Raw genomic sequence first — 26,302 nt, 5'->3', positions numbered from 1 at the left:
ATACCTTGTCTCCTTTGAGGCCTTTGTCACCCCTCTCTCCTCTGACTCCCTGTGGAAAAAAATGGTAGAAATAAGACAATTATTACCATTTCATAGGGGAGGGCAGCATATAGTAACATTCAGTGTGTGGTGGAAAGGAGATTATTACTTCACTTAAAATTTTGCCTTATTAATATTTATATTACACCAGTATCTAGATTAGAGCTCATTGGAAAAAGGGACACATTTGTCAGAACATTTCTAAACTTGAATTTTTTCAACCAGCTCTATTCCGGAGGCCTCAACCATTGTGCTATGCACTATATTCACACATGTTAGGCGACTGCCCCTGCCTCACAGAGCCTATGATCTAAACAGATGATAAACAAAGGAAGGATTGCTATGCCTGTTCTACAAATGGGGAACAGAGAGAGGAAGTGACTTGCACAAGTTCAAATACAGAGTCTGCAGAAGAGCTGGGAATTGGGTCCAGTGCTTTGGTAGCTCAGCCACAGCTTAAACCACATGCCCATCTTTCTTCTCAGGACCAGTCTTAATACCGTTCTCTTTTCATGGGGCCTTCTGATTTCACATACTCAGCATCCCAAATTGTTAATGGCATACAGTACATTTCTACAATAGTGTCCATCATTGCTTTCAGTGGTTAAGTTATTGTAGCACTGACCTTTTCTCCTCTAGTTCCAGGATAACCCTAAAAGGGAAAGATAGACACTTTCATTCATCACATTTTCTAGATCTTCTGAGAAGTGAATTCATATCTTGCAAATTTAAAAGTCAGGCGGGAAAAGCTCAAATAATGAGTCGCATCAACTTCTAAATCCAAATGTTTTCTTTGTAGATTGTAAGACAGCACAGAAAAAGCATAGCTATGAATGTACAAGACAAAGGCAAGGTATTGCAGCCCATAAGACAGCATGAAAAAAGCCAGCAAGTAAAGCAAGCATGCTAATCATGTTTGAAATTGCTTTAAAAACTAAAACAGCAGAAAGCAAATATAATTACTGGTTTAATTAAATCTTATCCAGTCTCTGCAATTAATAACCCCAAGCAATTTTAGAAATAATTTCCCCAACCGCCTTTTTTTTCCCTCCAAAGTGGCAAATATGAAGTGAAGTCCCTAAAATACATTTCAATCTTCCAATGTGAAGATTACTATGACTTTTAGTTTTTCCTTCTTAAGAAATACCCACCAAATAGCCTGGGAGTGTATGTAATTCCATGGCAAGTTAACGATAGAAAGGTAAGGGAAGTGTCATTTGATTAATAAAAATCTACAGAATCATAATTTCAATGGTGTCACCCTTTGCAGCATGGCAGGAGGTCTTGTCCCACTCTGCCCCATCACCCAGCACCAGTTCCTCAGGTTTTGATAATACAGTGTCATCAGAAATGGGTTGAATCTGATATAATTCAATACCTCTTTCTACTATGAACACAATGGTACCAAACGTGACAAACCTTGAACAATTATGTAGATATGGAGTTGAGACAATATTTAAAAACCCATTTTAAAAAATTATATTTTAATACATGCATCAAACCTGCAGCCCTCACACAGTAAAATTGTGACCCTTGAATGAAGCACTGTGTTATCAGTTAATGCTCAGGGCATGACACCTGATTTTTTTTTTTTTAATGTTACAGGTTACTATAAAATGGAAGGTCAACCAAGTTGATTTGCCATCTTTAGCAAAAAAAGAAAGATAGAAAGAAGCAGTTCACAGTGGCATTGGTTATCAGTTTTGTCTATTATGCCAAAAAAATTGTAATGAAGCACAAGTTTAGACATCAGCATCCAGCCAGACATTACTGGAATCCATCTGCAAATGGTATGCACATAGTTACGTAACATATATTGCATAACATAATTAGTTGCAATCCCAAAGTATTTTATTACACAATTCTTGTTTTTACATTGGTCTTGCTCATTTTTAGATATCAGTGGGGAGAGAAAGAGTCCTGACTAGTAGCTGAATCTTTGGAGAATACCATTGAGGAGGACCCGGTTAAGCACAAAGTTCAGTGGCACCTTACACATTATAAGAAGTGTACTTATAAACTGAATTGGACAAGGATAGAGAGGAAGTACAGTGAGTACCAGGAAAAAGTTGAAGATGCTGGGACAAATATCAGTTGTGGGCAAATTTTTGCTGTTCTTTATTTGATCTGTCAGAACTGCTCATTGGAATTTGCACCTTGAAGCCATGGAAGACTTTGTGAAATATTTTTTTGCTTTAGACTTAACCAGCTATTCTACATTGATCGCTCAGTACCTTCCCGAAATAAGAAAAAAGTCTGACCCTGACATACAGGAGGAATTTCAAAAAGGAAATGGGGCTGTTAAAAGGTCACCAGTTCCCTTCTGTGCACTTGGTTCAGATGAAGCCCTAGAATATGAAAACATAACAATGAAAGTCATGGAGGGGTGGTAGGCATAGCACAGCATCAAATCTTGTCCTAGTTTTTCCTGACAGCCCCAGACCAAATTATTTTATGGGAATTTTATGATTCAGCCTCCAAAGAATCTCTCCTCACTCTGGAGATGTTCAGCAGGGCTGAGACAATTACTGATGAGGTCAAATGCACTGGCGGCATTCGCATGCTGAGTTTATCATTTGAAGACCAGCATTAGCAGAGCTACATTGGTTGATATTTTCCAAGAAGCAAATGGATAAAAATTGCCACTGACAAGAGGCATTTATACCTGCTATTAAGATGGCAAATTATCAAGCAATGGAATGGCTCTGGGATGACTGGACACATCCAAAACTGCCGTCCCCTGTTGGTTATGGATGGGTCCTTAAGGATGGACTGAGCACATCAGTTATGTGTGAAATACCAGGCATCCCGGAATCAATCATTCAGCTAATCAAATGCTTGTGTGCAAAGACCAGATGTTCACTGCCTTGCAAATGTTTGGCCAGCAGCTTGCCTTGTACAGAGATGTACAAGTGTGATGCAGACGAGGACAATGTGTCTAGCAGAGGTGCCCTAGACTGAGACAATACTGATGACTTTGATGAATAAATGTTTTCAGCCCTACATGTCAGGGCTAACTTCCCTAGGATTACCAAAGATCAATGTCTTTTTTGTGTAAGCAATGCATCCCCGTGTTAAAGCATAATTAGAAAAAGTTGATTTTTAAATATTTTCTTGAATACACATCTACATAATTGTTCTAGGTTTGTCCTGTTTGGTACCATTTTATTTGTGGTAGAAAGAGCTTTCAAATAATACCCAAGTCAATCCATTTCCAATGACATTGTACTATCAAAATTTCCACCAACCTGAGGAACTGGCGCTGGGGGCGACACCATTGAAATTATGATTCCGTAGATTTTTACAAAACAAATGGCACCTCCCTTACCTTTCTATCACTAGCGGAATCAGATTTTACTACCCTATGCTCCCAGACTAAAATGGTTGCATCTATTTCTTCTTTCCTGCTCTGTTTTGAGTAGTGACGAAAAGAGCAGGATGAAATAACACTCTCTGCATTGGTCAGAGTACAATTGACATTTGAGTTTGGGTCATATTTGTTGTTGGTTGAACAGTCTTCATATCCTGCACCACCTGCAGAACAGTTTGCAGACCTGCACACAGAGGAAATACCTTGAGAAGTATTACAGAACAAATGTTACTGGTTGCTCTAGCACACTGTGCTCTAACTTCCGACTTGGTATCACACATGTAAAGCCAATAAGTCAGCTAATAAGTGACCCAAAATTTTGCTCAGAAAGGAAGTTCTGGCTCTGCATATAATTAGCATACCAGGCAACTGAAAATTCCTGGAATCTATGCACTGAGATGGCCTAGTGAGCAGCACAACTGTGACTGATTGTGTCCTAATTACTGGAGTATTCACACAGTTCTCACTGAGCTCCCAGAGTCTTGGTGGCAATCTACTCTTTGGTTGTACCAAAGCCCAGGTCAGGAATCTTGATGCGCTAGCCCCAGGACATTGTACTGCAAGTTCTGTGCAGCCACCAGGGCAGCCATTCCTCTTCCACAAGAGACACAGGTTTTAGCACTTTTGAAGGAAGGACTACACCGTCAGCGAGAAGACCTCATATTTTACTTTTTCCAGTTCCCTCATATTTTGTGTCATACAGGTGTACTTTCAGAAGCCATAATATACAAATAAATACAATAATAATAATAAATATGCTGTCCAGAGACACCCTGGTCTACATGGGCCAAATTCTTCCCACTATTAAACCCATCAGTGAGAGTGCATGGATATAACAGAGGACTGAATTTGTCCACATAATCTTACGGGGCAGGAGGGAAAATAGTGGGATGCACTTTGCTCTTAAAATTAATCGCTTCCTCGTTACATTAATTTACATCAAACCATTTGAATAAGAAGTTAGAAAAGTAGCCCTGCCCTGCCATATTGTGTAAGCTTTTCAAGAAGAAAATCCTGTAGTTTTAATCGTATTTAAAAGAAATGCCAAAAGCCTTCTGGTATTTGAAACAAAACCAAAATCTCCACAAGTCCTTTCTAACCAATTCTTGAGGGAAGTAGCTGTTAGCAGACTGTTAGAAACTGATGTCTGAATGTACAGCAGCTGGGTTAACAAACCTTTGAGCCAATTGGTCCTCTTGTACCTGGCAATCCCATCACACCCAAATCGCCCTTTTCACCCTAAAGAGGTCAAAAAAAGAGTTATTAATTGTGGCTCTTGAAAGATGTCATATTGGAACAACTGATGGTTTGGTTTTTGTGTCAAGTGTATGAAACATGCCTGACTTTAAAAATTATCTTAAAAATGTCTTTAAAATTCTTTAAAAATTTTCTTAAAATGTTTATAGTGGTAAATCCAAACTGTACACTGCCAACTGACTTAGCCTGAATCATCAGGCATTTTCTCATTTCTTCTACTCTCATCTCTTTGGATATGATTTTCTTTCTAAGTAATATATGCTTTAGTTTTCCCAGACCCTGCAAAAGTACATGTGGGCAAATGATCATTGATAGCATTTTTCCCTACATCAAGGCATATATTCCTAACCTACTGTGCCTTCACTCTACCACCTCCCTGCATTATAAGGACCAAATGTTGTAGTTTGCTGGGATTCTCTTGGTTTGGAGGGATAGGTCTTGGCTGGTTTTATTCTAACTGTGATTTTGTTTGGTATCCATAAAGGCCTCAGACATTTAATAGCCTGCAGTGTTGCCTGGCAGCTGTTGTGTCCACAAATGGCTTTGCAGCTTCTTCTCTGGCTGTTGTCAGCCAATGTACTGACTGCCTGTCAGCTGAGCCTTGGAGAAGGGTAAAATCTGGAGTCACTGCAGAAGTGCAGCCCCCACAGGGAGGAGAACTTGGGCTCTTCGTGCTCACTGAAGAAGAAAGTTCCTTTGGCCTTTACAGCCTCAGTGGTGAGCAAGATCTTCATCCTGGCTTCATCTTAGGCAAGGGAGGAATTAATGGAGGGGAAGAAAAGTCTTGGAGCAGCAATGTGGGAGTGAGGAGACCTGGAGGAGTACTATGTCTAAGGGAGCCTGGAAACCTGAAAAAGGACTAATGAGAGAAAGGAGACCTGGAGATGGGGAACAGAGGGAGAAAACAGCCTACAGGAGGTTTGAAGAAAGAAAAAAGTCTGGAAAAATAACTAAGGGAAAGGAAGGCTTCTGGAGGTTGGAAAGAGGGAGACAGAAGACCTGGGTGTGGAAAAGGGAGGGAAAGAGGAACATACTTTAGGGAACCAAGCACAGGCACCTATAGAAGTCTATTTAGGCCAAGACAACCTTACCATAGAATGGTGGGAAAAAGAAATATGTGAAGCGTAGAAGGAAACAAGACACAAATCTAAAGAATAAAAGAAGCAGGAGAATGGAGGGGGTGAATAGAAGCAAAAGAACAAGAAATAAGGTAGGAATTGGAGTCAAGGGTTGAGGAAGAGCTATAGATCAGAAGGAGTGGGGCCTGTAAGGGGTAGGGTAAAAGCCATACTGATAGAGGAAGACTGGAGAAAATTGTCTGAATATAGAAAGGTACCCTGCACTAGAGGGCTAGGATTCATGGATGGAAATGCCCAAGTGAACCAGTTTTTCATTTTTAAAATATAGTTACTCTGCACTCAGAGCTCAAATTGAGGGGGAGCAAGATAGTTGTGCCTTCTCCCAGTTGTCACTGCTGCCATTGGGGAAAAAAACTGGTGCATACCATCACTTTTGAGGAGTATCATTTCCCCACTCGCACCACAAATGGAGCTCTGACCCCTTTAATGGTAATGGCCGTTGTTCAGATGAAGTTCAGAGATGCCTCAAATACAGATGCTACCGTGTACAGTAGCAAGATATTCCTTGCCTAACTTTTATCAGCAACCAGTTGGAGGAAGCCTTTATAGTCTGCTTTCCAAGTTTGGTTTGGAATCATAAACATCCCACTGTCATCATTTACGAACAGTCCCCACAACATGGCTTCTGAGACATGGCAGCATCTCCCTATATAAAAAGCAAGATATAACTGGAGAATCTGAAATGCTGTTTATAAAGGTTGACTTTTTAATGGCAACCACTGTATGCGATCCTTTTGCCTGATGGTTTATTGGATTGAAGAGATAATCTTGGAATGGAAATGCACGTTTATCAGTACATATATCTCAACTATTGTGACAGCTGTGCATCTCATATGTAAGATGGTATTCAGTGAAGGCGTATACTACAGCTTCTGTATAATGAGCACTCATCACTGACCATTCCATTATAGCAAACACATGGCTTGTCCCATCATTTTCTATGTAGTTTACTATGATAGTCACTATAATTAACACCTTTTTGATACTGAACTGAAGCCATGTCCCCAGCAGTAATCTAGGAAAAGTATAAAGACAGTATATCCAGTGAAACTTTTATCATGACTGATTGAACAACACTATGAAGCCGTATTTTAAAAATGTGATCAGTGTACACACAGATCTTAGTCCCCTTCCACTGGTATCAGCCGAGTTTGTTACCTGGAAGCACCAAAATAAAAAGCTATGCAGTCAGCAAGTCTATGCAGTATGTCCAAAGAAAGGGATAACTGAATGGCCATGGAGGAAAATGACCAATCATGTGCAAGCTAGAGAGACCTATAATTTTTAGCAAGTCTCTGTTAGACTTGATTTGGCAATTTTCATTTAACATATTTTAATTCCTGAAGAGCAAGAAAAGATTACTCATTCTGCTCAATATAACAGTATATAACAAATATAACAAACTCCATGTAGTAGAAGTGTTTAAATGTTACCTTAGGTCCCATTGGTCCAGGCCATCCAACTGGTCCTGGCATTCCAGGGACACCTGGAGGACCTGGTCTACCCTTAAAAGGAAAAGATCAAATATTATGACAATGGGTTTAATACCATTCCAGCGCACAGGCTTCTGTCACAAAGGAGGTGCACATGAGAGCAGAGATATTTGAATATCTTCAGTACAGTATCTTCAAGAAAAAAATGGCAACTGATACATTATTTTGGCTTTTTTAAAAATCCCATAGTATGCTTTCCGTTGATTTTAAAAAGGGAAATTTAGACTCCCAGAAACACAAAGATATACTGATGCATAGGAACATATCAGTGATGGAAGAAATCTATATGCAACTTAAAATATTCATCCTTAAAAACAGGATCAGTAAATCAACTTTTGCTCTTACTTATGCCAGTGCAAATCAGGAGTTACCCCCTGTAGTTACCCCAATGCAAACCAAATATACAGTCAGGAAGAACAGAACCAGACCCATCGTATTTACTAATACTGCATTTTTAGAGATTTCCTTTACTTTCTTTTTCAAATGTTATCCTAAGATATTGATATACTTTATTAATTATTATGTTATTTGTAAAAAAAGACTCTAGGACCAGATCCTGGAGCTACACCCATTTACGCAAGCTGAGGAGCTGGCCTTAAAACTCTGATCAAGACCACTGGGGCTAAAAGTAAGCCTTAGAATAAGCCAGCCAGCTTTGACTATACTCAGTACACTTACTGTAAGGTTGAATTTGGCCCCACCTCCCTTTTGAGATCTGATGATTTTAATCAGAAGAGCATGAATTTCAGTGTCTAAGTTACGCCATCTCTTTATCATGTTTGATGACACACACTGAAATATTACTGTTCCTGGAAACTCAGATCTATACAAGTCATTTATTTCTTTTTTGTGTGGCATTTGAAATCTAAATAAATCAATAATATATACATAGTTTTTATATTTACTTTGTATTAATGCTTTGTATTAATTTGAATGACTGATTTGTGCCTATTGTTAAAATATTTTATGTATTATTTAAAACAGTGGCTCTTTTCTTGGTGGAATGACCTAATCTCTGCATATCTCTGATTTCATCCTGCAGAGGATTTTTTTGGCTTCTTTTGAAAATCAATTACATTAAATGGAAGCACTTAGCCAGGGAGATGAAATATTTTGTATCATGACTTTCAGGGGCACATACTGTTGACAATATAGCATAGCTCACATGTCAGCAAGTTCAAGGTTGCAGTCAGCATATTGTGCTGGGACCAGAACCCCTCAAGTATAACCACTCACAGTTATTTCTCTTTTGGCACTAAGCTCTTTTAAGTGAACCCTATTTTCAATGAATGTCTGACTTAGGCTTGTGTTTCTCCGTGGATCAGTCTGGATTTTAATTTTGGTTTTTAATTTTTTTTTTACAGCTTTTATAACTGTTTCTGAAGTCTATTTCCTCTGGGCACAAATATCTAGCTAAGGTTATTCTCTACTCTCTTTTAATAGTGTGGGTGAGGACACATCTTGTCATCCATTTTTATACAGAATTCAAATTGACTCCAATTGACTTCAGTGCATAGGAAGATGGTAGCATATAACCTAAGTTCTGTACTGCACATGTCTGGTATTACATATGGGTTAAATGTCAGCTTTATTTAAATAGTTTTTATTTAAATAATTTCTGGGTCTACCCCAACATGTGCCACATGTCAGCTATGAGGCTGGTGAATGAGCCAGATGCTATAAACCTCGATTCATACCTTTCTTCCTGGTCTGCCAATTTCCCCCTGCCACAGGGAAAAAAACATATTAGCAGTGTAGACACCAACTGAAGAACAGCAGCTCATAAATTAATGTACTTTAAAAACTGAATTGGGAAGATCTTTGTGTCTTGGACTTTACTCTATGAGCTAACCTGGACAGTATTCACATAACAGAATAAATGGCCTTTTCACCTATATACAGGTCCCAGTTCAGCAGTCCGCCCCTATTCAGCAAAGCACTTAAACATATGCTTAGCTTTAGGTACATGCTTAAAATTAAGCTTCTGCCCAAGTACTTTGCTGAATATGTGTGGAATTAAGCACATGCTTAAATATTTTGCTGAATTGAGGCCAAAAAAATAATGTGCAAACTATTTATTATATCTGCATGGTATGGCTGTTTTCCATTTCTTCAAATAGGGTACGATTTTCAGAAGTTACTACACCACTTGGGACCATTGACTTCCAGTAGGACTTGTACCCTTTAGGTGCTTTTGAAAATCCCACCCACAGGGTATTAGCAATCAGCCTGTCCTACAGCATTTGGTAGATATAGAAGGTGTCATCATGTCTCTTCAGCCACAGTTGTGGCTGCCATAAAACCAACTGAGCAAATTTTTTACCTCTCTGGGGTGCATACCCATGGTCTCTCGAGACTGAGGATGCCTACTACTACATCATGAAAAGCCATAAAATATGCCTTCAATGAGACTGAATAGTTATAGTTAAAGCTTTAAGTTACAGTCTGAACCTGATCTGCAGCATCCAGCTGGTGTTAAAGCAAACTCCATCCCCTGCGCATTCAAAGATCCCAACACAACCAAAAAAAAAAAACCCAAAGCAAAACAAAATCCCAGCCACCTACTCTCTCTTTCTCCCACCCATCCTCCAAATAAACAAACAAAACTCCAAAAGAGTGGGTACTTACTTTTTCCCCTTTTGGTCCCATCACACCAGGAATTCCTTGTGGGCCCTACATAGAAAATTGAAGGAAATTTAAACTTACAAAAAAAACAAACCATTCGTTATTTCCCTTCCCCTGAGCTCTGTCCATCTGTCTATCCTGAAAACTGAGAATTCTTCTGGGAAGTGGCTCCCCCCAGGTTCATGGGTGTTTGGTGTTCCGGTCCATGTTCCTCTTTAATTGTAAGTGCTGTTGCATCATTGAATGGCAGGAAATAGAGAGGCCTATGGAGGTGAATGGAGAAAGGGCAGTTTGAAGGTCAGGAAGAAATAGCAAGAAGAGGGTCTGGAGTGCGGTGAAGGGACCAAACATCAAGGAAGCTGATGGAACTCTGGAGAGCAAGAGATTGAGAGAACGCTGAAACTAGTGTGGAGAGCTAAAGGATCAAAAATAGAGAAGATCTGTTCAAACAAAGTGCTGTGAGTGGAATAGTCTAAAATGTATTCATTAGGCTTTGCAAAAATATTGTAATGGGAAGTTGTGACACTCTGTAAACCTTTCTTCAGAATGAAACCAATGAAATATTTTCATTATTTTCCCTGCCATTGCAAGGGCCTCAGGCATGGGTGCACCTCAGTCCTTCCTATTCTCTCCATGAGCACCACAATAGTTTAGTCTCTCCTGGGCTGTAATACTTTGGTCTAATTTGGTTATTGGATTTAGTGTGTGGGTGCTGGGTGGTGTTGGTGGCCTGTGATACACAGGAAGTCAGACAGGATGATCTAGTAGTGCCTGCTGGCCCTAAATTCTTTATTATCTTATTCTTATTATCTTGGACAGGACTGCTCAGCCTTTTCAGAGTTGTGGCTCCCTTTTCCTTACCAGGATATCTCCCCCCTTCCTGAAATGTCCTTCCCATCTAGCCAGGACTTTCCTTCCCTTTAACAATAAGAGAAAGGCAAAGTGGTTACAAACTGCAGGGATCACAACCTCCAGGTTGAAAACTCCTGATCATGGACATTTTGCTGTGATTTTTAAAAACTTCTCATTTTAGTGAATTGATATGATTTTTTTTCCCCCCAAACAAAAAGGGTTTCCAATAGCAAAATCCATCTTTCATTTTTTTGGAAAAATATTTGCAAAACCAATTATATTTACCTTCTCATAAATGTAACAAAAAGGCCAAATATTTGCTGTTACATATTTTATCTCATTGGGATTTGAGGGGACTCTTTTCAATGAACTGAACAACAGAGGGCACTCTACACCTCATTGAGGGTGTTGGCCCAGCCTCTTCAAGTATCAGGCCATATAACTGTATCAAACTGTTTCATTTCGAAGTTCCCTGAAGTTACACTTGAAATCATTACTGTGACTTTGGTCAACAAGACATAGATCATGGGCAATGATGACACAATCCATAAGTCATTGTTAAAAGACTACAAAGAAGGCACTTTTGAAACTCAAGTCCCTCAAACTTCACAACTCGGTTTAGTGTTTTAGGGATTTCTCCATTTCAGGTGAAGCCACCTCTACTGCTAAACCAGGGGAGACTTTGAGCCTCTAGCTCAGAACGATTCTGAAAAACAACTGTTTGGGTTTTACAATGTACCAGATGGCAGATATTTTTTAAAAATTGTCCAGGGGAGGGTATCCCCTTTGTAGGGAGGGACTTGACTCCCACCACACAAATTATTTGGTTCAATTTTGAATACCACCTATTTGTCTCATGTAGCAATTATACTATCCAAAATACAATGTAAACGAATCATCATGCTGTATGAATAGGGTCAGATTCGACTCTCAGTTATACTCAACTGTAGTGACTTGGAAGTCAGTGGAGTTATTTTACATTTATAATGGTGTAACTCAGAGTAGAATTTAGTCTCCTATGTGTAGAAATGAGGTAAAATGAAAAGGTAAAATTCATCTCTGATTCAGTAGAGAGCATTCAGTTTCACTCACGTCAAGGACGTTCAAAGTTACAAAAAAATAGTGTTTGGAGCTCCTATCTTAGATGTATTTAGTTAGTTAGTTTTAGTACCAGTATTCCATTGCCAATGACTGAAACAATAATTAAAAATTCCAAGGGACATGCTACTTCATGATGGTGGTAAGACCTGCCAAGCCAATTGTTTTCAAGTTCTCTAACAAAATTCGTTTAATAAATTCTTTAGCCACATAATTAATACCATTAGTGTCAATGGTCTTTGTAGAGCATCACATTTAGCATTATTGCTCATTTAGTTAAAGTAATAATGGATGCTAAGAGGACCAAGTATTCAATTTTTCTGGAGTTCTGTTGTTAGAATGGAATAACTGTTGTCATTTTTCACCCATATCGCAGCTTCCGAAATCCTTTGGAACATTGCCAAGTACATTGTGAGACTGTATAATAATATACATAAGACACTGCGCAATATAGTACAAGAGAACAATGATCATTTGCACTTCACTAAGCTGCACACACCATACACAGAATATGTCCGCCTCACCCCATGTCTCAGTAAAGATATAATGATGAGGTGCTATAATGAGATCTCCTAAAATAAGACCTTATTAATTCTACAAAATATACTACAGACTAGTTACTAGTCTACTATGAAATATTAGTATATAAATAATTAAAACTAAAATCTATTTGAACAAAGCCCATATTGTGATGCATTACCATTGCTTTAAAAAATTGTGTTTGTGCAGGTATTCATTTGTAAAATACACTGATTCCCAAAAGATCTTCCAGTCAGAAACATGCATTAGGGAGATTCTACTATAGCATAGTATATACTTTTGTATATTACAGCAGTGTCTAGAAGCCCTGACCTAGATCAAGGCCCCATTGTGCTAGGCACTGTACATTACATAGGAAAAAACAGCCCATGCCTCAAAGAGATTACAATTAGAGCTGAGCGGAAACTGGAATTTCTCTCTCATGAAAAACTCCACATTTCTAGAACAAAATGTCATTCTGAATTGCAATGAATAGTTGGCTATGTGACATTTTCCTTGGGAGGAACATTTTAAAGTGATTTCGTTTCAAGAGGACCAAAACGTTCTGTCAAAAAATTCCTGACTCACTCTTCTTACTAGTTAAATTGACAAAGAATGGGAGGGGAAAAAGTGGCACAGGTAGATGAAGTGACTTGCTCAAGGTTGCAGAACAGGTCAGTGGCAGAGCTAGAAATAGAAGCCAGGTCTCCGGAGTCCCAGCCCAGTACCTTAGCAGCTGCACCACGTTGCCTCTAATGTGTGTACTGTAAGTATTTAATTTATCACACAGGTATTTCACTAAGCTAAAACTACATGGGTTTTAATCAGTGTTGGGGACCTTCCCTCATAATATGGCATTCATCTGTGTCTCTGTGTCAAAGCCACCTTTGTGAAACACACCATTTTGTGAGGGCTCTGAGGCTTTATGGTCTTCTGTGCTGATATGTGTGAAACACTGTTCAACTCTTGGACCCTGCCTTTCATTTTCTGGTCCTCAACAGCCCAGCTTGTGGAAATGTTGCACTCAGAATTGAGGAAGAGTTTTGTGTCACTCACTAATAAATATTGGAACTGCACTGTAGTACTCCAGCAAGTCTTATCCAGTCTTCCATGGCTAGGAGGATAGATTCACTAGTGGAAATTCCTAACAAAAATTTTCAGCTGGTTCCTACTGTTTCTAGTTGGCAAGTACGTTTTTAAACAGAGAAATGGGTCCACTAGAATACTAATTCCTAGAGCTGTTGATCCTCCAGTAGAAAACAAGACAGACCAATATTAAAAGAAAACCACAGACCAGATGAAAGATTGAAATGATAGTTCCTGAAATTTTCATGGAGGTTAAATGATTCAAGATGTTAGACTGGTTTAAAGCAGATGAAAATGAAGTGCAAACTCAAATCTTTGCCTGGAGGGCATAAGGCAGAGAGAGAGGAAATGGACAAATATATTATTTATGCCAACTTGAAAAAAAATTGAAAAACTAAATTTAAAATACTATGAACAATTAAATACCATTTTCAAAACCTGCGACAGTTTTGTAAGGAGCTTAGAAAAGATCAGAGCTTGGTAGGGTTGGAAAAGATACAGTACTAACCTGGGGGCCAGGAGGTCCCGAAGGGCAATCGTATTCTGGGTCACGTGAAGCTTGTGTTATCTGAAGCTCTTGACATAAATTTTTCGTATCAAGGGTAAGCAGCTTCTAAACAAAAAGAAATATATATTTATACACACACACACACACACATCAGTACACATCATAAAGGGAGACATGAACAATCACTCAGCAACAGTATCGATCTGTAGAGGATTTAATTCCACTCATTCACAAGGAGCCAGTGCAAGCTTGTGGTTTATTAAGTTTCATGGATACTTAATTATCATCACTTCAGCATATTGTCCCATCCCATGTTTCATCCTCCTGTCTCACAGCACGGTCATAACAGTGTGCCAGCACCTTGCCCTCTCAGCCAGCGTGGACCTGGATCTATTATTAAACTTGACTCTGCTCCCTACAGGCACAATTTATGCGTAACAGCCCATCTCCAGAAATAGCCTCTTTGTTCTAATAATACAAACTACATTAACCTGTGCACTGGGCTTAGCAAACTTCACTCTAATGTTACCTAACTGGGTGGATATTCATTCATTACAGGCCAGATCCAACTCCTTTGAAAGGCAGTGGAAAATCTCCCATTGACTTCAATGGGTGTTGGATGAAGCCCTATGTGAGCACAGGCTGTAATCTGGTTAGAGCACGCACCAGTGCCCGGCACAGAAGCTGATTGTGAAGGCCCAGAGGGGAAACCTAGAGTATGTCACAAAATCTTGAGCACAGTATTAGAGCTGGTTCCCTCAACTACAGTATGTAGCCATCAGTAACTGGCTTGCTTACGCCTGGTGGCATAAGAATGCCGATGCTGAAATGCATAAGAATAATGATAGGGAGTAACAGGGATCAACAAAAGCAGTCTTCACCTGCAAAAGCGAAGATCCATTCCTCCAGGAGGAATTTAGAACGAAAGCCGAGAACCCCACAGCAGAGAATATTGGTGTTTAATTCATGGGGCTCCTAGCGCCAGAGTGATTAGTTTGTTTTATATATATATATATATATATATATATATATAAGAAGACAATGATAAGGTATGCTTTTAGGAAAAAGTCTCTACTGTCGATTTACAATAGGATATAAACAGTAGCTTTTAAGTATTGTAGCTGACTAAGAGACTAAACAAAAAATAAGGTACTCATGCTAAATACTGGCCAGTCTTCAGACTATTATAACGTTCTGGCTTCTTCAGTTTGGTAGGACTAGTGCTATAAACCCAATCCAAAACCCATTGAAGTCAATGGACATTTTAGCATTGACTTCAAAGGGCTTTAGATCGCACCCTCTCTTTGTTCTTGACAAAATGGCCAAGGTATACTTAGTCCTGTTTCAGTACAAGAGGATGGGCTAGATGACCTCTTGAAGCCTTGCATTTCTATGATTCTAAAATATCAGTATAATATAACTTGTGCAGTATTGGAAATCACCAGAGTATTTGCTTGGGATCTCAAATAAAAATGCCATAGGTGTGTGGCATTAACAAAGAGAAATTAATAAGAGACCAGCGAGAAAATTCTCTCTCCTGGGGAGAAAATGTGTGGGAGCCAGTGTAGCCTAGTGACGTCTGTAAGTAAGCAAACAACACCGATGTGCTAAGACAGGCCCAGAGCCAATTCATTGAGTAACACTGAGTACTGATCCTAGTGCTAGAGATCTGACTCAAAGCAGGGATTCCATACACACTGCATGCTTTGAAGAGCTTCATTTATTTGAGGCAAGGAAACAGACTGGATGGGACTGCAATGCTGCGGAAAAGCTGATGGAAATGTGGTAGGGAGACTGTTTTGTGTTGGCTGACCTATTTGTCCAAACAAACAAATACGGAGGTGTTGAGTCCAATATCAGATTACTCAAACCCAGGCACTGGCCCACAAACAATTGGAGACTGAGACAGCATCCATTCAAAGCTATAACCATAAATGATGTTTCCTGTTGCTGCACTGTATGGCAAGATGGGATGGCTGGACTATAACAACCAGAAAATGCTAAGAAATACACAAGTATTTAAAAAAAAAAAAAAATAGCGGAGGCAAGAGAAATGCTCACAGGCAATACTTACAGAATTCCAGCCCTGTTTGAAATATGGTGGTGGAAATAACGGTGGTGGAGGAGGGGCAAGGAGACAGCATGCTCTGTTATTAATTCGTTTCTTCTGTTCCAAGCAAGGGAGGTCTGTTCAAAAGAAACACAGCCATTATTAATGGGCTAACATTGCTAGATTCCAGTGGCTCTTATATAATAGACTAGTTGCAGAGGAGCACCTATTAGCCCCACTGTTCACGTGAAGGTTCTGATTCAGCAACGTGCTCAAGCACACGCACAGCTTTAAGCATTTGCATGGTCTCATTGATGTTCATGAGATCACGCATGTGCTTAAAGTTATGCACAGTCCTGAGTGCCTTGATGAAACTAAGCCTAAACCCTTAACATAGCAGTTAAATGGGATTGTTGCAGAAAGTTCAAAGCAAGCAGAGCTGGAGAACACAGGGCCCAAGCATAATTTTTTCGAGCCCAGTACAAACTAGCAACACGGGCCCCCTCCCACACACATACCACAAACCCTCATCCCATACATACAATCTCATGAGCCATGAAAATTTTTTCCTCATGGTAATGGGGGTTGCAGCCTGGGCCGGGCCTCTGGGCTCCAGTAAAGTGCACCTTTCCCCCCACCCCACATGTGGGGGCCCTGGGAGAACATATATAACGATACGGAGGTTATAATGTTCTTTTAGGACCTTTGCTAGCTAGCAACTGGTAAACTGCAGAATCAACAGCAGTTGAAAACACAACTTTCATCCAAAATGTTTTAAAAAGTGTTCCAGTTTAAAGGCATTATTACTGTCATTCTGTATAATGAATAATCTGCTGTCTAATAAGCACATTACCTTTGCTTGTTACTAGGAATGGATGGAGTGAATAGTTCATGAGATAAACAGCACACATAGATTGAACAGGTAAAGTGAAATATTACTCAAATCCAGCTCATATTCTGATAAATACTCAACCACCCCTGGAGGCTTGACAAAACCTGGCTGGGATTATTCGGCTGAGGTTAGTCCTGCTTTGAGCAAGGGGTTGGACTAGATGACCTCCTGAGGTCCCTTCCAATGCTATGATTCTATGGAGCTGACATGGAGGACAAGGCAGAGTGACAGGAGAAGGAAAGTTGGTTAGCTTCACCTCCTTCTGCGTGCTGAGGCCCCTCTCTTTGTATAGAGGAGGGAAAAAATCTCTCTGGCCCTTTGCACACAGCTTCTCCTCCCTGGAGGAAGGGCAGTTGAAGCAAATCCCTTCTGCCCAGCTCCCCTCCTTAGAGACTAGAGAGGAAGAGCAAGGATTCCTCTGACCTTTTAGGTGTACAGGAGCACCTGGCAAGCCCACTTCTTGCCCCATATGGGCTCCATCTTCCCCACTTCCTCTGACTGAACTATATTTTGTATGAGATATCCAGTGGTCATTTACCCCCTCTCTGCCTCCATCAATGTTTGTGGAAGATAGTCCTCTGGCCCCCACCCCAGATTTCCAGTCCTAGAGGAGGCGCACCCTCTCTCAGTCCATGGAAAGGGTCCCAGGGGAGCAGACTGCCTGATCTGTAGCAGCAGAGACAGAAAGGCCCCTGCTCCTATTGCTATTCTGACCACAGGGCCTTAAATACTCCAGCTGGAACTATAATAACTAGGAAAAATTGTTTCCCAGCTTTCTCCTAGTGATGGGAGACTTTCCAGCTCTGTTGCTGCTGAACAGAGAAGGTGGACCAGGCAAGCAGCCTGCTACTCTAAAAACGTTTCCATGAACTGGGAGAGGCACTTTTTGGTTCTCCAAAAGTTTGAAAATGGAGCCAGGAGCCAGCTGGCCATCACTAAAAAGATATCAGAGGAAAGGAGCGATAAAAGGGTATTGGGCTACCCACCTTGAAAATGCTTGAAGGTAAGTGGTGGCAAAGTATCCCTAGGACCTACGGGATGAGAGGAGATTCCAGGGGTTCTAGTGAGGAGGGAGGATTTAAGGTTGATATTTGGATGTGGAGGACTGAATAGCATTTGAATATTAGAAATGCTACATTTAACTGTTATCAGTCTGGCTCACCTCTGCGTTAGTATTATTCAAATAGGTATTAGAATATGTTTAGATTTTATTGAATCCTTGTGAGTTGCCATGTGCATTAATCTCACTTTTGATATCTGAATCTCATATTGTAAGGTGATATTTGAGCAGTTGTATTGTGAGCCTCTGTGATTGTGTAAACCCCTAGATAGAAGAGCGATATTAATTAGTGTGAAGGGTGGCTCTTGCATAGAAAGTGCTAAGCCCTTCCCAAAAGAAAAGGTCCATCAATAGCAGATGGACTATTGTGGGTCATCACAACTGGAATTTCACTATGTACTATCTATAAGAGGACAAAATACTTTTGTTGTTCTATTCTCCTTCCAGTGAAGATGAGTCATACAAGTGGACTCCTCCCATCAGTTGAGTTTCAGCTCAGGGCACACATGGTAGGAAGGGGATAAAAACCTGAAACAAAAGCAACTAGATATCTCTATGACTTTTGGACTGGGAGAGCCAAGGTGATTCTAGGAATAAGTAAGAGATCCCCAGCTACTTAGCCTAGGTTAGCCCTAAAGGACATATAGAGCTTACTGATTTTAGAAGCTTTGGAACTTTAGATTGTAAATCATTTGTGTATCTATGTTTACCAGCTTTAACCTTGTAAATAACACTCTTGTTTCCTTTTCCTTCTAAATAAAACTTTATACAGCTTTATATAGTTTATTATAGGATTGCTTACAGGTGTGGTCTTTGATGTGAGATCTAAGGTGCAACTGACCTGGGGTAAGTGACGTTCCTTTGGGACTGGGAGTACCCTGAATATTGCTCTGATTTTTGGTGGAAAGGACCATCTAGCACAAAGGTATGGCCACCTGGGTGGCAAGATAGATTGAAGTACCCACGAGCACTGTCTGTGACTCCATGTTAAGGCTCTTATAGTGCCTGAGGAGTTTCCACCTGATAATTGGATGGTGCAGTCTAAGTATAGAACTCACAACCAATTTGGAGTTTGTGCCCTGGTTCCTAACCATCTGCACTGAGGCTGGTACTCATGCTCCTAAGTCACTGCAGGCAGCATTATAATAGCCATGGCCATGAATTACAGAATGAAGAGGTTTTCCTTTAAAACTTACAAAGTGAAGTTTCCTTTCAAACTTATGAAGTTATGAAGTGAAAGGGGCAGAAAAAAACCCTACCAATTTGCCACCTAAGATGGATAATTTTTCACTCAACCGAGGTGCAGCCAATCAGAATATTAGTTGCATATGTCATTTCCTAGGCAGGCATTATTCTTGTTCTCAGTGTTGCTGAGTTCTGAGGATATAAAACCTAATGACTTGTCATATAGCTGTTTTCAGCCAGAATACTATACTAAACAATACTAAACGACGGGCACTGCACAGCTTGCGGTTTCTGTTTTCTGGATGAGACTTAGAATTGAGAATTTGACCCCCCATGGTCCTTTAAAACATAGTTTCTCAACCTGTGGTACATGTACCCCTGGGGGTACGCGAGACATAGGCAGGGGGTATCTGGGGAAAAACAGAGTGAAGGGGAGGAGGGCGGCAGCTGCCGACTTCTGGGGAAGCCGGGCAGCAGCAGCCCACTTCCCACCTGGTCCCAGCTCCCAGCTGGGAAGCAAGCAGCAGCCACCGGTCTTGGGGGAGGCGGGCGGTAGCCGCCTGCTTCCTGCCAGATTCCAGCTCCGAGCTGGGAGACAGGTGGTAGCCCCCAACTTCTGGGGAAAGCGGGCGGCAGCCCCCTGCTTCCCGCCCGGTCACAGCTCCCAGCTGGGAGGCAGGAGGCAGCCACTAGCTTCTGGGGGAGGCGAGCGGCAGCCCCCCACTTTCCGCCGGGTCCAGGATCCCAAGTGGGAGCTCGGTGGCAGCCTCCTGCATCTCGTGAGCTGGGCTCGCAACTGGGTGGTAGCCACCCACACCCCGGCTCCAAGCTGAAGAACAGCCTCCAGAGCCCTGGCTTGAAGAAGGGCAGCAGCTGCCTGCCCACATCCCTGGGTCCCAGCCCGTGTGGAAGCCTCCTCTGCCCCAGCTCAGATTAGGTGGCAGTCGCCCACCTCCCGGGCTGGCAGCCAGGTGGCAGCCGCCTGCAACTTGCCCAGGTGGCAACCCCCCTCCCTGACTCAAAGCCCAGTGCCCAGAAAACTTGTCAATTTCATTGCTCTTCCTGTCTCTCTCTCTCTTGCCCTCCTTCCCTGTCTCTCTCTCACCCCTTCCTCCTCTCAAATCTATGGCAAAAAATTTGACGCGGCACTTTATATTCCCCAGCATTGGCATGCCACTCAAAGCCTCCTAGCTTTGGCCAACATCACCTCTAGCCCAGGTACATACTTGAGTTGTGCACCCCTGGTGTAAAGGTGGTAACCCTACCCACACTAGATCAGACATCTGTCATATCACGGCCTTATATACTCAGCCCTTCTTCCAACATATGGCTCACATTAGTCTGTAAATATAAAATCCTGTGGACAAGTGAGTGTTGGGGTACTTATTAAAATTTTCAGAAGTTAGGGGGTATTTGCTACTCAAAAGGTTGAGAAACACTGCTTTAAAATACCAATGCACTATTTGCAAGAGACCAGAGGTCCCACCCGCGGCACTGTGGCAACTAGGTGATGGCAGAGGCTGTATTAATGCAGAAAGTAACATGCACCTGAATGCCTTCAGCATACTGCTGATCAGTAGTTCATCTCACAGTCTTTCTGTGCTGAAGAGAAAGGATGACAATGCTGAGCCCAACAGGACTCCATCTGGGAGGAGGAGCATCATGCATGGCTTTCTACAAGAAATTATTAGAGCCAGCAGAGTGCTATTCCCCCCATTCCTGCTATGTGCTGTGTGTAGATCAGAGGTCTCATCGCTCACAGAGGGAACAAGCAGAATAAGTATGGAGGCCTGATCAGGAACTGCTCTCCCATACCACTGGTGCCAGCAAAGCCATTTCTATGCCATGGCCTGGCCTGAAGCCTGACTGTGTGGGAGCCAGGCTACTGTTGCTATCACCTTCATGCTCACTTTTCTCAGGAAGGGGAGGCTGGAAGTGAGGGCAGCGTGGGGAAGGGGGGTTACTTTGCCAGGCCATTGGCATCGAGTGTAGGTTGTGTCAGAACTGGCAGGACTATTGCATTTCCTTGGGTGGCTGATAGAATGCCTTCTTTGAAGGAGGCAGTGATGATTTCAGATGTTCCTCGCTTGCATTCCCCAGCCATAAGGCAGGTGAGCCAGCCATCCCTGTGTGCTGCCAGCGAGGGCAGCATAATGCCACTTACATCAGCCCTACTCCTCTCCTTTGCTTGGGGAATTCTCCTCGGACCCATTGTAGCCTCTTTACAGGCCCTGTCTGCCGAGGTGGAATGGCAAATGCATTTCTTGAACTAACATTTGCAGTGGGTGGCCAGAATCTAGCCCTAGATTTCTACTGCCGCCAAATTAACCCTCATTTTCAGTGTTTAAATTAATTATGATTGAAAACGTCTCCCAGATTCCTCTGGAACAGTGAGCTCCATATGCAAAAACATGCTCACGATAGATTCTGTTCCTTACCTTTTGCATTTTATTGCTAGTTCAAGCAATGCATTTGCCATAGACAAGGAGATGGAGTATGTAAATCAATCTTAATAATTGCGAGCAGCAATATATTAACTCAGAACCGGAGAATTCAACCAGGCTTGAAAGAATAACAACACACAAAGAAATTACTAAGAGCACTAACATCGAAGAAAATACCAAATTAAAATCGGTTTGACTTAGAGAAGATAAACATCCCTGTCTAAAAGCATTACCTGGGTTCCCAGACACTCAGTCTCTCTCTCAGAGAATTGGACAACCTTCCGCCACCCATCAGAGGGACAACCAAACCTTTCGTCAAGGCGTCTAGGCCCAGATCCTCAAAGGCGTGTAGGCACCAAACTCCCATTGATTTCAGAGGGAGATAAGCACATAAATGCCTTAAATTCACTCACCAGACAAGACTGAGGGCTTTCTACATGGAAAATGTAGTGCACAGTAACCTAGGATGTGAATGCAAAATGCACTAGCTCCTCCGTATTAATTCCCTGTGTGGATACCCTTACTGCGCACTTAGTGCCCTTGGGTGGTTTAGCTTAATGCACTCCCAAAGTGCATTAAGCTACTGTACACTAATGCACTCTTAGGGTGCAGTAAATGCATTCACACAGGGAGTTTGTGTGAAGTAGCTAGTTCAGAGTACCTAGTGCACATTAGCTACTGCAAGCTTTTTCCCCATGTAGCCAAGCCCTGCCACTTTGCTTCCAAGGAAGGGTACCATACAGATTACTTCAAATGATATTTCTTCTCGTCCAGGAAAGTTTCTTGAATCTGCATCTTAATATTGCCCTTTGCCGCTGGTATTCACGCAGGAAACATTTTGTGCCACTTTCCCACTAAACTTCTCAAAGTTTCAGTCCAATCAGGGAAGTGGTATGTATTCCCTCAATGGCTTCCATATCACATTTGCACAGATTTTCCTAACTTGGAACTGAAAATCAAGTTATTGTTATTTCTGACTCATCCATCATCACTAGTAATAAAGATTCTGCAACCAGAATTTAGCTGACACTTTTATTGGTTGGCTGATGGATGGGGCACAACAGAATAATCTGCCTAGCTCTTCCATAGTTGTAGTCATTCCTCAGGAATAAGGGTAGGAGCTAAAGACAAAGTCAAATGAAAAAGAGTCCCATTCAGTTACATCACATGAAGGCACACAACTAAATATTGACAAATTTTATAAGTGCTCATATACAATGCAAAAAGTCTAAATACTAAGATGGGTGAACTTGAGTGCTAGATATTAAATCAGGTTATTGATATAGTAGGCACCACAGAAACATGGTGAAACAATGATAATCAATGGGACATGGTAATACCAGGGTACAAAATATATAGGAATCACAGAGTAGGTCACAATGGTGTCAGAGTGACACTACATATGAAAGAAAGCATGGAATCAAATATAGCAAAAAAGCTTAAATGACTCAGACGGTGCCATGGAATCTCTATGGATAGACATTTCATGCCTAAATAGTAAGAATACAGCAGTAGGAATATATTACTGAGCACCTGACCAGGAGGGTGACACTGACTGTGAAATGCTCATGGAAATTAGAGAGGCTACACAAACATAAAACCCAATAACAATGGGGGATTTCAACTACCTCCATATTGACTGGAAACAGGTCACCTCAGGATGGGATTCAGAGATAAAATTTCTAAACACCATTAATAACAGTTTATTGGAGCAGCTAGTCCTGGAACCCACAAGGGGAGAGGCAATTCTTAATTTACTGCTAAGAGCTGCACAGGATCTGGTCCAAGAGTGAATACTGTTGAACCGCTCAGTAATTGCAACCATAATGCAATTAAATTTAACATCCTTGTAGGGGGAAAAATACCAAAGAAACCCATTGCAGAAGCATTTGACTTCAAAAAGGGGTAATGGAACAAAAACGAGGAAGCTAATTAAATGGAAATTAAAAGGAAAAGTGAAATGCCTGGAAGCTCCATGGAAATTTTTTAAAAACACCATAATAGAGGCTCAAACTATATATATACACACACACATACTCCAAATTTTAAAAGAACAGTAAGAGGACCAAAAAAAAAATGCCACCAGGGCTAAACAACAGAGTAAAAAAGGCAGTTAGAGACAAAAAGAAATCATTTAAAAATTAGAGACAAAGTGGGTGAGGTAATATTTTTATTGGACCAGTGTCTGTTACCTCACCACCTTGTCACTCTAATATCCTGGGACCAACACGGCTACAACTACACTGCATATCATTTAAAAATTGGAAGTCAAAGCCTACTGAGGAAAATAGTAAGGAACATAAAGTCTGGTAGGTCAATTATGCAGGCCAAAAAAGAATTAAGAGCAACTAGCAAAAGACCCAAAACCTAACAGCAAATATATAAATAAATAAATAATTAAATAAAGATAAAAATAAAAAAAATTAAGCACATCAGAAGCAGGAAGCCTGCCAAACAATCAGAGCGGCCACTGCACAATCAAAGAGCTAAAGGATCACTCAAGAAAGACAAAGCCATTGCAGAGAAGCAAAATGAATTCTTTGCTTTGGCCTTCACTACAGAAGATAAGCGGGAGATTCCCACACCTGAGCGTTCTTTTTAGGTGAGGAACTGTCTCAGATTGCAGTGTCAATAGAGGAGGTTTTTGGAACAAATTGATAAACCACAATCTGTCACCAGGACTAGATGCTATGCACCCAAGCTTTCTGAAGGAAATCCAGTATGAACTTGCAGAACTACTAACTGTTGCATGTAACCTATCACTTAAATCAGCCTCTATACCAGATGTCTGGAGGATAGCTAATGTACTGCCGATTTAAAAAAAAAAGGCTTTAGGGGTGATCCTGGCAATTACAGATCAGTAAGCCTAACTTCAAAGAACATATGAATAGTTTGGGGAAGAGTCAACATGACTTTTGCAAAGGGAAATCATGACTCACCCATCTATTAGAATTCTTTGAGGGTGTCAACAAACATGTGGACAAGGGAGATCCAGTGGATATTATGTACTTGGATTTGAAGAAAGCCTTTGACAAGATCTCTCATCAAAAGCTTTTAAGCAAAGTAGGCAGCCATGGAATAACAGGGAAGGTCCTCTCATGAATCAATAACTGGTTAAAAGATAGGAAACAAAGGGTAGGACTAAATGGTCAGTTTTCATAGTGGAAAGAGGTAAATAGCAGGGTCCCTCAAGGATCTATACTAGGACCAGTGCTGTTCAACACACTTGTAAATGATCTGGAAAAAGGGGGGAACAGTGAGGTAGCAAAGTTTGCAGACAATACAAACTTACTGAAGATAATTAAGTCCAACACTGACTGCAAAGTGTTACAAAAGGATCTCACAAAACTGGGTGACTGGACAACAAAATGGAAGATGAAATTCAGTGTTGATAAATGCCAAGTAATAATGCACATTAGCAAACATAATCCCAACTATACATACAAAATGATGGGATCTAAATTAGCTGTTTCCACTCAGGGAAGAGATCTTGGAGTCATTGTGGATAGATCTCTGAAAACATCTGTTCAATGTGCAGTGGCAGTCAAAAAGCTAACAATGTTAGCAACCATTAGGTAAGAGATAGATAATAAAACAGAAAATATAATACTCCCATTATATAAATCCAGCGTATGCTAACAACTTGAATACTGCATGCAGTTCTGGTTGCCCCATCTCAAAAAAAATATATTAGAATTGGAAAAAGTACGGGGAAGGGCAACAAATATGATTAGGGGTATGGAACAGGTGAGATTAAAAAGAGTGGGAATGTTCATTTTAGAAAAGAGACAATTAAGTGAGGATAAGATAGAGGTCTGTAATATCATGAATGGAATGGAGAAAGCAAATAAGGAACTGTTATTTATTCCTTTACATAATACATCCAATGAAATTAATAGGCAGCCGATTTAAAACAAACATAAGGAAGTACTTCACACAATGCACAGTCAATCTGTGGAATTCATTGCCAGGGGATGTTGTGAAGGCCAAAAGTATAAGTGGGCTCAAGAAAGAACTAGATAATTTCATGGAGGACAGGTCCATCAACTGCTATTAGCCAAGATGGTCAGGGACACAGTCTCATGATCTGGATGTCCTCTGACTGCCAGCAGCTGGATCTGGACAACACGGAATGGATCTCTTGAAAAATTGCCCTGTTCCATTCATTCCCTATGAAGCATCTGGCATTGGCCACTGTTAGAAGACAGGGATTAATATAAAATTTCCAAATTAAGTTTCTAGGAAAACAAATCTGACAGAAGTGTTGGAGATTAATTACAACCCTAGCTGAAGCAGACATCTGAGGAGTTACATTCTAGTGCTTATTTACTGGATATGGGACTGTTTCTGTCTCCTTATTCACATAACATGCCATTTTAATGCAATTCCATACTCTTCACAAGGAATGGAATTTTATTGTAACATCACAACACACAAAAATTACATTGAAAAGTCTGTCTTAAATCGGTCAAAAAGACCAGTTGTGTTCCAGATTGAAACTTGTTACATAATTTCAGCTAAAAGCTCTTCCTAAAACAGGGGCTGCATGTAACTCACATGGCACATAAGAGTTTAGAGAGCCTGTAATACTTACCGGGAGAATATTTGTCATTTGGTGAATTAAATCTCCAGGGCCTGATTCTTCATTTGGTTTGAGCTATGCAATACATCTTCCCCACATTTTG

At 40.9% G+C, this 26,302-nt stretch overlaps 1 protein-coding gene across 1 annotated transcript in view; it reads right to left on the bottom strand.

The window, feature by feature from the left end:
• COLQ (collagen like tail subunit of asymmetric acetylcholinesterase) overlaps positions 1-26,302 on the bottom strand; it is a 65,072-nt gene that overhangs the window by 19,967 nt on the left and 18,803 nt on the right. Inside the window, exons 2-9 of the mRNA XM_067561642.1 lie at positions 16,061-16,173; positions 13,987-14,091; positions 9,927-9,971; positions 8,996-9,022; positions 7,239-7,310; positions 4,586-4,648; positions 665-691; positions 5-49 (exon numbers count right to left, since the gene is read on the bottom strand). Coding sequence (XP_067417743.1) covers positions 5-49; positions 665-691; positions 4,586-4,648; positions 7,239-7,310; positions 8,996-9,022; positions 9,927-9,971; positions 13,987-14,091; positions 16,061-16,173 — 497 coding nt within the window. The remainder of the gene's footprint in view (positions 1-4; positions 50-664; positions 692-4,585; positions 4,649-7,238; positions 7,311-8,995; positions 9,023-9,926; positions 9,972-13,986; positions 14,092-16,060; positions 16,174-26,302) is intronic.

The sequence above is a fragment of the Emydura macquarii genome, unplaced genomic scaffold, assembly GCF_026122565.2.
Source record: "Emydura macquarii macquarii isolate MOO-44397 ecotype Brisbane River unplaced genomic scaffold, CSIRO-AGI_Emac_v2 contig_2422, whole genome shotgun sequence".
NCBI lineage: Eukaryota > Metazoa > Chordata > Testudines > Chelidae > Emydura > Emydura macquarii.
Note: the sequence above shows the minus strand (reverse complement) of the source record. Positions and strands in the feature narration are given on the sequence as shown.